This window comes from Myotis lucifugus, unplaced genomic scaffold (genome assembly GCF_000147115.1).
Source record: "Myotis lucifugus unplaced genomic scaffold, Myoluc2.0 scaffold_6, whole genome shotgun sequence".
Taxonomy (NCBI): Eukaryota; Metazoa; Chordata; class Mammalia; order Chiroptera; family Vespertilionidae; genus Myotis; species Myotis lucifugus.
Window position 1 is genome coordinate 3,512,691 of NW_005871054.1, and position 17,951 is coordinate 3,530,641.

The 17,951-nt window shown below is 40.7% G+C and overlaps 1 protein-coding gene across 5 annotated transcripts in view; it reads left to right on the forward strand.

Moving 5' to 3' along the window:
• BCL11A (B cell CLL/lymphoma 11A) overlaps positions 1-17,951 on the forward strand; it is a 99,220-nt gene that overhangs the window by 4,460 nt on the left and 76,809 nt on the right. For all 5 annotated transcript variants that reach the window (XM_006083306.3, XM_023746614.1, XM_006083309.3 and 2 more), the window contains one exon: positions 3,367-3,696. In XM_006083306.3, the coding sequence (XP_006083368.1) occupies positions 3,367-3,696 (330 nt within the window). The remainder of the gene's footprint in view (positions 1-3,366; positions 3,697-17,951) is intronic.

Sequence of the window (17,951 nt, forward strand, 5' to 3'; positions counted from 1 at the left end):
CGGGCCCCGGGCCCATATGGCCCGGCCGCCGCTGCTGCACGTGTTCGCAGCGAGCGCGGCCGGAGCCTGCAGCCAGCCTGCTGCTCGCTTTGTGCCTCAGAGTCCCTGCACCCAACTTCACTTTCTGCACCGGCCGCCCCCGCGGGCCCCCTGCCCCGGGTCTGTCGCCCCTGCCTTCGCTTTTGTTTCTTTGCTTTTCCTCTCGGCATTTCAGTCTCGGTTTGCTTCCTTACCCTGTTAAGACAATCAAAGGGAAGGACTTGGAAAGCAAACTTGAAGGCAGATCTCTTCTCCCCTCCCCCTCCCCAGCAGCCCTAGTTTCCCTCGCTCATTCCCTATATTTCTTCTAAGGCTTTTTTTTTTTTTTTTAATTTAAATTTCTTCCTTTGCAACAGCAGAAAGAGGAAAGATCTCTCAGTCAGCCGCTGGGGCATTGAGACGTTTCAGTCTGTCTTGCTGTTTGAACGCAGAAGCATTTTATTTTCTATTTCTTTCTCTTGTAGAGAATTCGCGCTAATTATTATGATTATTTGCCCACTCCCTTCCACTTCAATCCTGGACTCCCCGCTTTGTAGCCAGAGCTTAGGCCGGAGCTCTGAAAGGATGGTATTGTGGGGACGAAGGAGGATGGAGTTGAATTGAAGGAGGGGGTAAAATGGCTGAGGTTAGGAATATTTTTAGGGAAAGAGGAATTTGCATTAAAATACAGAGAAATTATCTGATGCCCGGAAAGGAAATGTTGATTGCCACTGAGAAAAGATGTCAATGCAAATCAGTAGACTACACCAAGAGAATTGTATTTTCATATTTTCTTTGTGCCCCACTCCGTCTGATTTTTAATAATATAGCAGCAATAATAAGAACACGTATTGGTATTTTTCTGAACATCACTAGCAAATGTTTTGCAGGGAGCCTGATGTTAAACATTATTTCATACATTAGGATATAATTCTTGTTAATTAGCAATAATTTACGTTAAGAGCATAGAAAATGTTGAGGTTACAGGTTTTATATCTGTACATTTGATCATCTTGTTATTTTCAAGAACTTTGCCTCCTATAAAATTAATTAGGTGAAATGTGGAGGTGTAATCAGCAACCTCTGAATTACCACTTCATTTCCTGGTTTTGATTGTAAATCAGTTCAGTCACTACATTCAGAAGACTTTAACCAAGTCTGTTTTGTACCGCATTACCTTTAACTATTTGCTACCTAGGAGAATATTTCCATTTACTCCTAAATATTTCCGCTTTCAGAAATGTGTCAGGCCTTGGGAACAGAAAGAGAATCTTAACAGTGGTGTTTAAAAAAAAAGTGTTGTTGTTGTTTTTTGTGTGTGTTTTTTGCCAAGGGTCTATGTACTACTAACTTTAATAAAATAAAATATTTTTCCTGAATCTTTCTTTAGTCTGTAAACCTCAGAACTTGTAGTCAATGCTGAAAAACAACAACAACAAAAACCCCACATTTGTCCATGTGTACTTAAAATCCTGAATTCAAATAGCAGAGATCTGGGACAATGACTTCTCTATTCAGTTTCTCACTTGGTCAAAATGAAAGCAAATGTAGGAGAAAAATGACATAGAGGCATAATGCATAAGCACTTCCGTCTGTCTCTTTTTATTTGAGAAGTATTCATGTGTATTTTGTATTTATACTTTGGTCAGTATGTTGGGCAAAGAAACATAAGTGTTCACCTCGCTGCCTTTATTAGTAGGAATATAACCTTCATATTCCTGTGATGACCTTATGTTAAATTAGGAGGAGTACCAGAGGCTAGAAATTATGACATGTCCTACTTGAGCACAGGTGCAGCTAGGCAGGGCTCTCTCAATATTATTTCACCCAGCACATCTGGGAGTTACTCCAGATCTTCCCCCTCAATATTCAGCCTGGGTAGGGTTGAAATAAATTTAACCTGAGTTCACTGGATTTTTGCACTTTATCAAAATCTGTTCCAATATTCTACACTCAAATTAAAATCTATTTTTTGATTCTCTGTGGCTTTAAGTTCATTAAATGTGAAATTGGCAGCTTGCTAAAGAAGGTCAGACTGATTAACTGTTTAAGACTTGTACATTTTCTGCTTCAGTTTTATTAACTGGCAGCATCCTGGAAGTGTTTTGTATTTTATGATTTTTTTTTTTAATGGCGTAAGCATAAGGTTTCAGAAGCAGAGACTTACCAACTCTCTTTTCCCCTTTGGAAGGTTAAACAGTAATAGAAACTGTTCCAATAGATGCTGGAGTGTTTTGGTGCAAAGTGTTTTTTAAAAAAAGGAAACAGGAATAAAAGACGTATCTACCTTGTTATACCATCGCTGGTGATTATGTGTGCAGAAATAGTCCCATAATGAAGCGTTTTAGAGCTCATTCAGAAAATTAGTCAACTTTGACAACATGAGGCAAAGTATTTCAAGTCTAAAGAAAAAGGGCTTCTCAGCCTTGTTCTGAAATGTGGCGTTTGCTTGACCATTCTGATTTTTATGTGATGGAGGCCACCAAGTACAAACATGTTTTAGGATATTTTAGGCTTTCTTTCTTCAGAATGAAAAATGACTAATTGGCTTATTTTCTTAAGTACTCAAAAGTATCCCATTTAGCTAATGTGTCTGAGAAGAATTGCCAGTGAATTTGGTATTTCTTTGATTTTGTGGCACTGCTGAGCGTGAGATCAGGAAGGTTTTTGGCAGAGTGAATGATGCTGCGTTATGATTATTATTTAGATCCGTTTCACAGGTGAATGCAGTCGTTTTCTTATTATGGCGGTGTAAATGTGGCACATTTTCTGTGTGATGTAGAAGCTTTCTAATTTATGAAGCTATGTCTCTGTATAACTTAGGAGTATATACATTCACACACAAAGGGTGTGTGTTTTTATTCACCTCTCCTTTTATTCTTTGAAACAATAGACAACTTAGTATGTAGGGGAAAAAAAAAAAAGAAACTTGGTTTCAATCTGTGTTTTTACAGGGGTTTTTTTTTGGGGGGGGGGGGGATAGTTATTTAAGCTTTCTTTATGTCCCCTGCCTTAACTTTATTTAATAGTCACATTCTTCCCAAACTCACAAACCAGACACATTTGTAGTGTGTGTGTGTATTTCTGGAGTTTTCCAAGTTAGATTTTAAACATATGATGATTTCTTTAAATATATGATGACTTGCCTCATTGATAAATTTGCTTTCTTGCTGACCACCTCCACAGCTTTGTACATTTTAGGTGTTCACATTTTACTGGGATTTATAAGGAAGAGCCTAGAAATACTTTACATAATGTGGTGGGATGGGATGGGGTTGATAATGTATTTCTGCCTTTTCTCTCCTTTCTGGCCCTCTAATAATTGTGCTTTTGTTTCTCCAACCACAGCCGAACCTCTTGAAGCCATTCTTACAGATGATGAACCAGACCACGGCCCTTTGGGAGCTCCAGAAGGGGACCATGACCTCCTCACGTGTGGGCAGTGCCAGATGAACTTCCCATTGGGGGACATTCTTATTTTTATCGAGCACAAACGGAAACAATGCAATGGCAGCCTCTGCTTAGAAAAAGCTGTGGATAAGCCACCTTCCCCTTCACCAATCGAGATGAAAAAAGCATCCAATCCTGTGGAGGTTGGCATCCAGGTCACGCCAGAGGATGACGATTGTTTATCAACGTCATCTAGAGGAATTTGCCCCAAACAGGAACACATAGCAGGTAAATGAGAAGCAAGGAGAAAAGCTGTTTGCATGTTTTCTTTTCATTTTCAGAGGCGCTGTAGCCAAGCACTGAGGAGTGGTGGAGTGCTTTCTGTATTTCTCCATGTGACTGTCCATGACAGCCTGTAATGTTAAAATAATCATTCCAATTGCTGACATCCAGGACACGATATAAAAATAAATGTTTTCCACTCCACTGAGTCAGATGTAGGTGGAATCGGTACACACACCTGATACCCTCTCTCTGGATCTACTGATTCTGAATTTCTTTCCTTCTTTTCTTCCCTTCTCATTTTTAAGTGTTGAATCTTACTACACTTAGCTCAGTTTCCAGTGTCCCTTTCTAGCCTGGGGGAACAAGTCAGAGACAATGTGGCCATGTAGGCATCTGTAGTTGGGCCAGTGACCTGTTTGAGTCAGAACACCTGGTCAGACCTCCCAGGGCTGCAGTTGGTTCTCAGGGCCTCCACGAAGTGGGCTGGGCTGACAGGCATTTTTGGAGGGGGTGGAAAGAGTTAACTGAGCTTCAGGGCTAGCCTTGGATCCATATTGGCTGTCAGCCCGTATGGGGCTGTAATTAAACACAGCCCCGTGGTGGGATGACACCGTGACCTTGACTTTAAGATGCCATTTTCGACTGGCCAGGCCAGAGTAGAGAGGGCAGTTGCTGAAGCGCACAGACATGCTTACTCGAAAAGTTTAAGGGCATGTTGGAAATTTCAAAAGGTTGGTTTGACAGGAACGGCTGCTCCCTGCAGCCTGCCTCCTCAGCTAAATGATAAATGCTTCTCTGTGCTCTCTCTTGTCTCTGATGTGGTTTTGACAGATGTATCTTGATTTTGTTTGTGGTTTACACAACCACATGTCACCCTTACAAATGTCCAGTCCAGACTTCCACTGTTTGTGCTGTAACACAATATAAAAATTCTCTCAGAAAAATAGGCACAATACATTCAACAGCTCTCCTTCCTTTGGTTAATTTTAGCAGAGAGGTAACTAGCTGGGTTTCTCAGCAGCTCAAGGGAAAAGGAATTAACAGCTAGCAGAGGGACTTACATCCCTACTCTAAGAGATAAACACAACACTATATAGTGGCCCTTAAAGCATTTGTGTGAAACAACAGTGATTTAACACGTAAGACAAACTGAATGCAGATTCTGTGGTGACAAAAATGGCTTGCCTGTCGGTGGATCACTTGCCTCTGTTTTCCCCTGTCCCCTCCCCCAAAGATAAGAGATTTGTTCAGTTTTAGGAAAGATAGTGCATATAATCAATTGATTCACTGTAACTGGTCTCTCTGACCTAGTTTGACCACAAAGTTGAACTATAGTAGGTCAGTGGTCCAGAGGGGATTAAATGTCATATTATTTCTTCTCTCCCCCTCTGGAATTTGGTCATTAAAATCAAACGTGGCATTTCTTTCTTTCTTTCTTTTTAAATGCATCCTGCAATAGTATTCAGGTACTTTTCCTTCAGTGAAATGAGAAATCTGCTCCCAGAGAGGCTGCATTTACAAAATATTTTTCTCGAATCCACAACATTGAGCTTATGTGACGGGTAGGTTAAGATTCTATCCCCCGCGGGGGCTTCCCCCCCACCCCCCAGTAGGATACAGCAATGACCATTTCCATGTGCTGTCTTGTGACTGGAAGGAAAATGAACAGAAGTGTAAGGCATGATTAATGAAGCAAGAGCAAGCGGAAGGGGATTTGTCATCTTCGGAGATCCAAAGCCTTTCTAAATCACCAAATATGGAGTAACACTTGCGTGATGTAACATCGTATTTACATATTGAGCTGCCCGTTTAAAAGACAAAACACAGTGTCTGTCAAGCAAGAATTAAAACCACACTTCTTACTGAGGTCCCAGATAGGTTACTCAGTCTCAGATTAACCAGCTCGAAAATTCTGTGCTTCTGTGCTTGGAGGAGGACTCTGAAAGCTGGGCCCTGCAGTAAAGGCTTTTTGCTGTTATACTTGTGAATCTATGCAGGGAAAGAAAAGATATGTTCCTTAAGTCTCTGGTTGTCGTAAAGGTTTTATTATTATTTTTTCCAAGAAGTAGTACAATAACAGAGCCCAGAGAAGCCAAAAAAAGGGCAAGTTTAAAATATATTTTATAGGTCCAATATGAAATAATTTCACTGAGATGATGGGTGCACAAGTGCTTCGACCCAGGTGAGGTAAACCTTGCATGCACGAATAATTACAAAGCCTTGATTCCATTTCATTGTGTTTAATCACCTGTTCCCACCCTGGAATTGGCTGAACATAAATAGCATGGTCACATCTCAAAGCGAGATGTCAGTAGCTAGCATCACGACTTCTCATAATTCACAGTAATGAATTAAGAGTTTCCTATGGTGAAATTAACATTCTACTATTGCACATAAATTAAGATGCCCTGGCCCTCAGGTGCCTCTGAAGCGAAGTTCTGGAAGACAGCTGTGTACTCCCAGCCCATTTCTCTCAAGCACGTCTTCACAATTCCAAGTCTGCTTCTCTTTTTATGGCGAGGAAGGAAACAATAAGAGTAATCATTCAGTAGATATTTGAATCGTGTCACAAAAATAAAGGAGAAGCAACGCTCTGTATTGGGAAAGAGATGTATTGATGAATCTCTGGAAGAATATGTTTGGCAACCACATAAAAGGTAGTCATTTAAGTGCGCCGTGTAGGAAAGGCTTTATTAAAGTGATGTAAGTTGGATTTGAGCTCACTGTGTGCTCTGGGCCATTTTATAGGCAGGAAGCAGGAATAAAACAGTGACAGATCTTCCTGAGATAAATAAAGCTTAAAATTCAGGGCTTTCAAATAGGAGAATAAGATAGAGTTCTTTAAATCTTCAGTAAAATGATATTCATTTTGACTGTACATAGGCCTCTCAAAGCTGAGTATGTTTTTAGAAAGGATAATTTTTACCTGGTGAATAGATGGGTATGTGCCCAGCACTTCACCCATGTACACGTCTTACCTACACACATATACATTGATCAGGTTGCTTTTTTCACTTTATTCAAATAGTCAAAATATTGTGTGACTGTGATTCACTGAGACCATTGAAATGGTGTTAATGTAACTGGAATTGAGCAGGTTATACTGTGTGGGGCCCAGTTCATCAGTTTTGTGTGTCAAATATCCACCATCAGATATCAGCAGCCTTTGACTGGCAGCCAGGGCTCTTAATAGGGGGGTTGGTTTTGTTTTCTAGTCTCATATTTTATGATGGGGAAATATTAATTGGAGATTAGTGAATGTAAAACTGCTGTTCAGTTATAGAAAAGGCCAAATAATATTATCCTACATATCAGATTTGAGGTTTTGGTTTGTTGCACATAGAAATCTTTAAATTAGGATTGGGCTATCGTAAACATAGTTTTTTTTTTCTTTGAGAGAGAATGGGAGACAATATGACAAATCCTACAAAATTTAGTAAAGTCTACTACTATTGATATGTAACATTTATTTTCCTCCTTACAATCATGAAGAGAGACACTTATATCAGGGTATGTAACAATTATTTGCCTACACTTCATATCTAGATAATACTATGTAAGACAGATACCCTAATGAAGGGAGAACTACTCATTCAGAACAGAAATACATTAGCACGTTACTTAAAGGTAAATCAAGTAGAACATGCTCATGCTTTTCAGAATTTAGAAAATCAACTTGCCTTTTCTCTTTGTGCCCAAAGCCAGCTCAGACTGAACTGGAGGATGTACTTGTATACTTTACAGTGTAATTGTAAATGAGACTATAAACGATAGTATCGTATTACGACTCCTTATTTTTTCATTTTTCTTCATTTGTGTGATTCTGAATAAAAAACCACTGACTGCTGAAGTGAATTTTTAGTAGTATGGCAGCTAAACAACAACAACCCCCAATATACTGATGAACATTTTATTTACCTTCAGAATCCACAGACTAGAGAATATTGTTTCCTACTAAATACCTAGGATTTTCCCTGGGAGCCTATGTTTGTGAGGCCACTACCCAAAGACTCATGTTCATGAGCCTGGGAGCCCTACATACAAGCTGTATTTGTAAATAAGACAGAGAAAGGTTGTGAACTGGCAGCTTGGATGTTTTGTCAAAGTGCAATGTCAGAGAAACTCTAAGACAAATTGTAAATAGAACTGTCACAGTGATTGCATGATTGAGCCGCAGAAGTGTCTTACAATTGTTGGCATTGTCAGAGGACTTTTGAAAGCTTAATTAAACACAGTGGCCCACATGGCTGCTAAATTTACTTCGGAAAGCCAAAAAGGAAAAAAAAAAAAAAAGAAAAAGAAAAATCTAAAAGGTGGAAGAGCCCAAAGATCCCAAGTTCTGCAGACAGTTTCCTTTCGGTGACACAGAAAAGATGCATTGTGCATTTTCCTAGTTGTCTTTTATAAATAATAGTTTTGAGAATAGGGCCACGTGATATGAAGATCCTCCTGTGTGTGATGTGGCGATTGTGTGAGTTTTTCTGTCTCCTGCTGTTCCAGACAGTTAATGTAAAAATGGCCTTTTATTGGAAACACAAATATGTATTCACTTCTAGAACAGGAGCAGAGGGAGAAAGTTTCCCTCCCATTCTCTGTGTTTATTCTCTGAAAGCTTAAGAAAACAGTGCTGTAATTTCTTAAATCACCCCATTCCTTGTTGTGTTTCAAGTTGTGAGTTTTACTCTAAAGGATCTGAAATCTGTTTTGCACACCTTTTCTCCTGGTGAATGTGGCATTTAATTGTGGAGCTGCCCATAGGCTGGAAAAATGCAAGTGGGTGTAGAAACGTGCAGGCAATGTCAGGACAGCAAGCCCTGAGCTCAGGGAAGAGGCGAGTTGGATGCATATTAATGGCACATTTTAGAGTCCTGGAAAATCATTAATTTCACACTGCAGCGTCAATGTCGTTTGACTGATGTGGGAGGACTGCATTGGAGTATACAGCAAACATGCAAATCCTAGGGAAGCATTTTTCAGAATTTCGTGATTTCTCAGTGAAAATGTTTAATAAAGGAGAACAGATGAATGGTGGCTTCCCACATTCGTCTGGGAGAAAGGAAGAAAGTTTGTCTTTCCTTTGGGGGAAAATCTGAAATTTAACCGAAGGAGCACAGCTAGGGAGATGCAACGAGATTGTGTCATTCGATGTTAATTTAATCTACTTGGGTTGGTCCGTTCATTCCCTTTATTGCACAAAGAAATCATTTGACAAAATTTACCCCAAGCCCAAGTCTGTTTTTACAGACAGTAGTACCAGCTTTGTGCAATAAAAAGCACTTAGCATCAAGCTGGACCCAGCTTGGCCCCTTGCCACTTTTTTAGCAAGAGATTTAATCACCAAGGATCTTTAGTACCTTTCTGCTTGTTCAGATTTCATTTGGGTCATGGTTATGTCAGCAGTGTTGTTATTACAAGGATTTAAAAAAAAATTTTTTTTTAAACTTAGTGCCCATTTTGAACATTATCTTAAATCAAGCAGGTTTTTATTTTATGTGTCAATTTAGAGGACATTAATAAAGTTCATAAAATATGTTCAGACGATAATAATTGAATGGGTAATGACCAGTATTTTTTTTATTTGTAATACAAATAGAAAATTGGCCATTGTATCCCTCCCTCCTCTGTTCTTTGCTCCTACCCAGGTAAATCAGCATCCTTCAGCTGCTTCCCCTTTACTTCCAGGGTATAGAGCTCTGGCCAATATCAGTAAATTTACCTTTGTAATTTGCCATGTAGTTTTTACAACAATGACCTAATTAATTTGAGCATGAACCATATTATTGCTACTAGAGTCATTTTCTGTCACAAACTTAATTTCCAGGAAATGTAACCTGACGAATAAGAATGCTTTAGCTCTCCACATGTGCTCCTGGAGACCAGAGGCAGATTTAAAATAATAATAAAAAAAAAATGCCAGCATTATTAAAGCCAGTATGCTTGATGCCAAACTCAATTTGAAGCCAGTAAACATCAGACTGTATTTCTAATCAGTTTTAGACTGTAACGTAGTCCATATTGGGTTCACTGGAATTTGTCGTCCTGCTTTTTTACTGGCCAGCTGCACTCCCCATGCATTTTTAAAACATTTCAGCAAAGGCTTTTGCTGTTCTTTGCAGGGTTCGTAACTGGGGGTCTATTTCTGAGCTCATTCGTCATTCTGCGATGGCATTGAGTTCGGTTGGCAAGGGAAGGATTTGAGGCAGGGGGGGTGGTGAGGTCACTCCTGACCCCAGCAGGGAATAGGTGAGCTTCATTTGCCTTTACAATAGGCACACAGTGACTGCACCTTGGAGGAGCTCTCAGGTGCCGCTCAGATGGGCGCATGTAAATGCCCTGTCAGATGCGGAGCCGGAATATTAATGCTTCTCCCACCACCGCACCATAATAAAGCTGTACACAGCCAGCTTAATATGCAGCTAGCCTGGGGAATTGTGTAAACTTAGATAGCCCAGTGTGAAAGACAGCGATGTAAAAATGCTCGATATGCCACAGTTCCCATTCTTGTTCTTTGATCTATAGCAAAATGAAAACATCATCCTTTCCTCCTCCTGGAGTTGTCTCCCCAACTCTGCCACCTCCCCATCCACCACCAGAATTTTTTTTTTTGCATGTGCTGGTATGGAGAAATGTGACATAATTTGTTTCATATGGTTAATTACAGGCGTTTGAATATTTAAAATTTTAAATAGCCACAGTTCCAGCTTCTCCTGCTAAAAGTATGTGATTTGAACAAAGGGTGTACAGTGTAAATATTTGTGGTGATTTGCAACACCCCTCTTACTCCATTAAACACACAAACGCACACGCACATACATTCAGTTTAAATTTAGTGCTGTCTTGAAGGACTTCTGTACCTTCATTTGTATTATTATTATTATTTTTTAACCAACTCTCAATTGGAACTCCATTAAAATATTTTACCATTATTTTTGAGTCCACTGTTGCTTGAGGTTTTAAAGAGGATTTTTATAATGTGTTCATTTAACAGAATCAACAGCTGTCAGAACCAGTTGTGGTAAATCCACAAAACATACAAAGAAAAATACACACGTTTCCTGAAACAAAACACTTGGAAAAATAAGCTGCCAGGAACTGGCGAATGAGAAGTGTGCAGACAGGGAACCGCAGTGTTTCATCTCTGGGTTCACCCTAGAGACGGATCGGAGCGGATCTGATGCAATGCCGCTGGAAGCTTTACCTGAACAGGTTGCTGCTCTGAGCCAGGGCGCTGAGTACAAGGACGAGGCTCGCTCCCTCTGCTGCTCTCCTCTTTCCTTGTTGATCTCTTTGGAAAGATAAAATACCAAGTTCTTAGAGTGTTCAACAGCAAATCATATCCACTAAAGGTGAGATGATCAGGTTTAAACTTCCTGTAAAAGAGGCGAGAAAGCACCTTGCACACCCTTTGCTAGAGAGGGTTGGCAGCCTGTGACCAGATTGAATTGGGCAGCCAGGGAATTCCCAGTGGGAGCCTGGAGCAGGCATGTTGATGAAGGGGATACCTGGGGACCTTTGGTCACTCACAATGAGTTTCTGTTTGTATCTTCACTCTTGTTAGCACTGGCAACGAACAATTACACCTACAATTTGATCTTAGTTTTAGATAGAGGTGAGTCCACTGATTAAAAAATCCCATTAAAATGAAGAATGGAATTATTGTGAAACCTGCAAAGGTGCTTTTGAAAAGAACACAGGTGCTGTGGTGCACCCCCCCTTTCTATTTTCTGTTTGAACTTTCTAAAAAACACAAGGAAGCCTTCTGCTAATGCATCGGGGCATTTAAATTTATATTCATCAGTTGTTCATTTTCTTGATATGTAATGATGCATAAAAGAGCTGCAAAAAAAAAATCACATCTGTTAATTTTTAGGGAAATAAGGTGTAGCTTGGATTCTTACCTTAGCTGGAGCACAAAGCCCTACATGTCATGCCTGATCTTTTTTACATTTTAAATATGGAGTTTCTATTTGGGCCAAAAAAAAAAAAAAAATCTGAAGCATTTCCCTTTACCCACTCAGGGGATACCATGATTTCATGATTTATTTACATTTAAGGAGCAGCTCACAATGAGGCATTTGCTCCTCATTTTGGCCCCCCACCCCAAATCTTTGACTTCACAGTTAAAACAAGACATTAACCAATGTTAAATTTAAAGCTCATGATTTTCTGCTACTCCATCTCGTCCTAAGATTAAAAAAATTGTTTTTCTTTTACATTTAAGAGTGAACATTGGCTACTGAAGAATGATTTAAAGGCTGAGAAAAAATTTTAATAATAAATCGTAACCTTCTCATGTTATGTTTTTGTTATGTTAAGGGGAAAAATCAATAAGGAAAAATTTAATTCTGATAAAGATACTCTTGGATCTTTGAAAACAACTGCTGTCCTTTTAACTAAAACATTTGAGCAGCTTCAAAGACTATGTATTTCTTCTGATCTTGGAGCTGTGTGACTGGTAGCAAGGAAGAAAAAAAAATCTTATTCTACATACAAGTGGATTGCTTAACAAGTCTGCACAGACACGTACTTGTTTGTACAATAGAGATAAAAATTCCTGTATAAAAATAATTCAGCTGCTGACAGCAGGCATTGTTGTTGGACCTGTCTTTTGTGCTTGTCCCAGCTCTGGGCCCTCTCCCCCCCCTAATCTGCTTGGGGCAGCTTGCTGCCTGCAGACTCCTGACCAGAAGTTAATTGCTATATATTAAATATATAGGTATTGTATCTGAAGAGGCCTATCTCAAGCCTTCCTACATGCATCACACTCTACTCTCTGATGTGACTGCGGCATTGCCAGCAAGGGGGTGGCAGGCAAACACTCTAATAGGGGAAACGACTTGAAGGCAGTTAAGGGAAATTTTGCCTTCAAGTCCCATTTGCTCTGCAGTGTAGCATCGGTTTCTAAACTTTTGTTTTTAATCTAATTCTGATTTACTCTGTCACATCCCATATCAACCCTCATTGAACTCTACTCATGTAGAGGAACATTAGTGTCAAACGGAATTGGTCAGGACTGTGGACCTGTGGCTCATACAGATGGTTGTGGATGCAGGTTACATGCAGCTCTGCATCCTATTCTTCCTAATAAATGTTAAAAGGTGGCACGTTTCTGAGCAGGGCCCATGGAAAAGAGAGTCAAGGAATCAGGGACAGTACCTGAGGTCTTTCTCCCTTTCCCCTCCGACTTTTTCCCTCTTCCTGGATAGACTTACATTTCGGGTAAGATCAGCTCAAGGAAGACATCTGAGCCTGGAGGCAGGGGGCTGCAGGGGGTGAGGGGTGGCAGAGAGAAGTTACTGGAATATTTTCAATAGGGGTTCAAACACAGTCACCAAAGCAGAGAGCCCTTTGGGTCCAGCAGTGGAGCAGTGAGCTCGGGCACGTGGTTCTTTCAAAGCTGTTATTCCCAGTCTGACTTGCACACTCACAGAGACAGGACTTTCACATACACTTTAGCGCTTTCACCTGCCTTGGGTGTTTGGGATGGGGGAAGAGGAGACCTTCCCGGGGAATTCTATCACTAGAATTGCTGAAATGTCATGAGATTAGTAAGGCGTGACGTAGCATTCAAGGGGTGAGTTAGATTCTTCTCCAGACCGGCCCTTGGGAAGCATGAACATTCAAATTCCCATGACACTCTCTAATAACTGGGGTGGGTGGGACGGTGGTGGTGGGTGGACACACAACTTTCTGAATGTCAGCTGATGTCTGCATGACCCGTTCCTCTTGGATTAAAAGCTGCCAGGGCAGGATGGGGGAACCCCCAGGAAGATAAATATCCCACGACAGGATTTTCACTCTTCGGAAGCAAACCAGATCTTGCTCCCCTGCCTCCTATGCTCTCTCCTTTCTTGCTCTTTTCCCTTTGGAAGCAGAAACTTCTAAAGTGAATGCCACTCCACGCCGATGAAAAAGCTGTTTTTGTACCATAGTGGATGTTTACACAGGAGACTCAACTTGAGGGGGAAAAGGCTTTCGGGGAGGGTGGTGGGACTCGTGTTAATCTGTTTTGTTGGAGGACTGTGCAGTATTGCCTGTGAGCAACTCTGGGCTGTTTTTGATAAATTACCATGTTTAGAGATAGGTTTGGCTCTTAAGGGCTTAGTTTTATGAACAAAGTCCGTAACGATGTTTGCTGCCTCTGTTTGTCTCTTAGCCCCTTCGGCTTCACTGGGAGCTCAATGTTTAGTTTAAGCTCAGTCTGGAAGATATAACAATTTTGCATTAAAAAAATGAGGAAATCATAGGAAGAAAAACCCTTTGCTTTTTGGATGAATCTTACTGATAATTTGCTAAAGCTCATTTGAATTTTAAGCACTTCTTTAATCTTCAAAGGCTAAATTGCTTTATGAATATGCATGGTGTGGGCAGACTTCAGTTCATTACCTAGTTGTAAATTCTAATGACCATTAGGTCCTTCCAGTAATTGCGAATTGTTTTGCATTTTTGATTGGCCTATTAACATGTACATTCGGTGCACATCAGGCTGGCCTGTCAGCCTGCTGAAGGAGAAAAAAAAGGTGAAAATTGTTTATAGCACCAAGATTCTTAGATTTTCAATCTTGCAAAATTGATGATGTAAAAAAATTAAAGCAGTGTTTTTTCTTCTCAAGATTGAAAGTTCACCAAGAGATTTGACATATTTAATTTACATGATGACTTTGCACTCCTTCATTAATGCAATTTGCATATGAAGCTGTTGTTAATCACTTTTGATCATGTTTTGTGTATTAGCTGCCTCAGTGGCTCTCCTCCTCGGATGCCCCAGTAGAAAGGAGCAAAATGACGCATCTCCTTGCCAAGTTTCCTTTAGTGAACTGAGGAATTAGAAGTCTGACCTTAAGTAATTACATATGTTTTATCCGTTTTCTTTTAACGTGAAGTACAGTTTGTGGAAGTGTTGGCTGGAAATCCTTCTCATTTGGGGAGAAGACTGTGAAATTTAAGTGTGTGATTGAGGCACATCCAGATACGTACAGAAATCTGCCTTGCCTGTCCCTGTTCCCCCACGAAAGTTGTGGGCAGTTTTATTGTTAGCAGTTTGATGGCAGGGAGGCTCGAATATTCCAGTGAATGAAGACATCAGGCTCCTCCTTTGGAAGAGAAACGGCTGCAAACTACAGACCTTTCTAACAATGCTTCGGATTTCTTCTTTCACTGTGTGGCTGGCACCTACATGTCTTGGGCCTGGCCTCGTTTGGCTGCTGCTCTCGAGCAGCTCTCTCTCTGTGTCCTCCCCTCGTCACTCAAGTAAATCGTGGTCTCTGGCTCCCGGGTGCCTCCCTCAAGGTACACAAGTGCCCTGGTTGTGAAAACAAGGTGCTAACTAACGGTTTCCGATTTTTGAGAGCCTGTGATTTTTTTGGCGTTTGCCTGTGCTGTTGAACCGCCTGTGCCGTGTTATTGATGTTCATCTCTGGTGTCTGAGTTTATCACTGGTTAACGAGCAGAATCAGAACACTGAAACTGATATTCCGATTAAAAGGAATGTGTAATGAAAGAAAATAAATTGTGATGGAAAATGAACAGTGTGTAAGAAACATAACTACAATTTTAACCTCTGAGGGACCCGAGCCCTGCCCTACCGTGACTTCCATCCATACCATGCTAAAAGCATGCTTCAGTTCAAAGTTGTTAATATTCAGCTGGGAAACAGTATCCAGAACACAAATAAATTATTAAGTGCATGAACTTTTTAGGCAGTAAGATGAACTGATGGGGTCCATCTGTGAGATCCAGGGGCTTTTTATTTGTGTGTGTCGAGCGATTCTGCCCTCTCCGACTTCACAGCCTTTGGTCTCCGGCCAACTGCATGCATAATTGATTCCACACGCACTATCATTTTCTTGATGTAATTGCTTTACTAAGATATGATGAAATCTAATGGCTAATTTGCTATTTGAAAATGGTAAAAAAAAAAGGTTCATACTTTTTATTGGAGGGAGGGTAGTAGAGAAGGGGGGTATTCAGATGACCTGGTATGTAAGAAAACAAAACAAAACAAAAAAGGCAAAACTAACTCATGCACACTGCTATAATCGCGTTGGTTGCGGGTAGGAAGGTCTTTGTGACATATGGAAGCCAGTGTGTAAATCTCTCTTTCTATCTCGTATCACCACCCGCCCCCCCATTCCATCTCTCCCTGCCTCTCCCCCAAACTTTACAAGAAAGGGATCCTAACAAGGTAAAAAGTAAACAGTTTAGTCATCACAGGCCTTATTATTCAGTCTATCCAGGAGTTTTGCCATGTAGGTTTATTTAACTTCCAGGAATGTAAACACTGACACAGCCCTAGAAGCAGCAAGAAAGATTACAGTATTAGAGTTAAAAACGTGAGCAGGGAGTAGCTGTGCTTTATACCCAGATATAATAACACTTTACATTGAAACATAATGGTAAGTCAAAACCAACTGGAAACTTCTGCTTATATGGAGTACAAATTTCATTCTAATAGATTGGCATAATCTGGTGTACCCAGAGTAGATTGTTATATAATGGAGAAACTGTATAAATGTCAAGTACACAAGTAATTCTACAGGAAGTAAATGAAAAGTATTAGGCTTTCTTAAATCACCATTAAATTTTGTTGGTGGGACAATCTCATTTGCTCCCTCAGAATCATGTGTGGCTTTGCATAAGTCTTTTAAAAATGTATTTCGAGGGAATTTACGGACGTTGAAACATTGTTTTAATCCAAACCAGTTCATGCTTTAAATGTACCTTTAAAAAATTGCACTGTTTTTTCAAAGTATTTAAAGGGAGTGGAGGGGTAGAAGGCATATAAGTGAATCCATCTCACTGTGGCAAACTGTTTTTCAAGTAAAGTCATAATAATGAACAACACATGATCTGAAATTTGATCAGCAAACATATACTTATGCCAAGGAATTTTCTTTCTTTTTCTTTCTTTTTTCTTTTCTTCTTCTTCTTCTTTTTTTTTTTTTTTGCCATTCACATACCAAGGTTCTGTAAATCAGTAAACCAGGCAGAGTCACTGTTGTAAGGGGGAGACTAAATTGTAATGCACAGAATGGCACAGCTAAGCTGTCTTTTGGAAGAAACATTAACATCACCACCACTAACAACAACAAAAAAGCCTTTTTTTCAAAACTGGAAATGACAGAATAGTTTTAAAAGGGGAACCCACCACCACCACCACCCCACCTCTGATGCTCAAAACTTCCAACTATTAATAGACCACCAGTGAGATAGACTGTCTTTGTGCCTTGAAATGCAAAGTGAGGGAAATAATTAGCTGAGGAACAAAATTCTCAAAATTTGAAGAACTTCTGTGATTACTGGGGGTACAGTGAAAAGAAAATGCAAATTTCTTCCTGATCTTAATTAGATTCAATTGTGCTGTGGGTGTGTTGGATTTCGGGGGAGTGGAGGAGGCAGGGAGTGCTGGGGGTGATGTGAGGGGCTGGGTGATGTGGAGACAGGTTCGTGGGGGCCTGGCGGTGTGGCAAGAAGGTGGCTTCCCGCGCTGGTACAGTAAGCTAAGCCGTGCTGATGGGCCCGAACCCCGAGCCTTAATTTGGCTGGGCTCATTTCCTTCTGGGTCGAGGGATTTAATTGTTCTTTCAGGGGAGGGATGATCCCAGCCGCCTTGGGAAGGGGAAGCAGCCTGTGGGTAACTTTTCCCTACCACATGTCAACACTGTGAGACCTTGTGGGCTCTTCCTGTGCACGGTGGCCGTCAATCAGCTTCTCGAGGTGGTGTCTGCACTGAGCCCCCACCACCTAGGGCACCACCACCCCTGACCCCCCACAAACACGCTCCTCAGAGTTCAATGATGGTGGTTGGCCAGAGTCCTGCCAAAGTATGTATAGAGCAAGTTTCACTGGCTGGGTTTCCCCTTGTGTGAAATCATAAAAGCCCTGGCCAAGGGCCTTAGGAGTCTATTTTTGTTTCATTACTATTATTTATTATGTATTTTATTAATATTTTTAGGAGGGACTGTGCTCTCATTTGACCATTTGTAGTAATAATTAATACATTCCGTGCTGGTTGTAAAAAGTGTACTCGCATTTAATTGCAAGTCAGGATAAATTAATGGATATGATTTAAAACAAAACTCACTTAAAATATTCTTGCAGGGAGCGAAAGAGGGGCCAGTCCCTGCATTGAATTTCTTTTCTGGGGGAGTGTCTGTGGTGTGAGGGTCGGAAGGATGGTGGTGGGGGGGGTGGTGCGTGTCTGTGTCTGAGGGATGTGGGGGCCCAGAGGAGGGGGGGGGAAACCTGGGCAGGAGGGG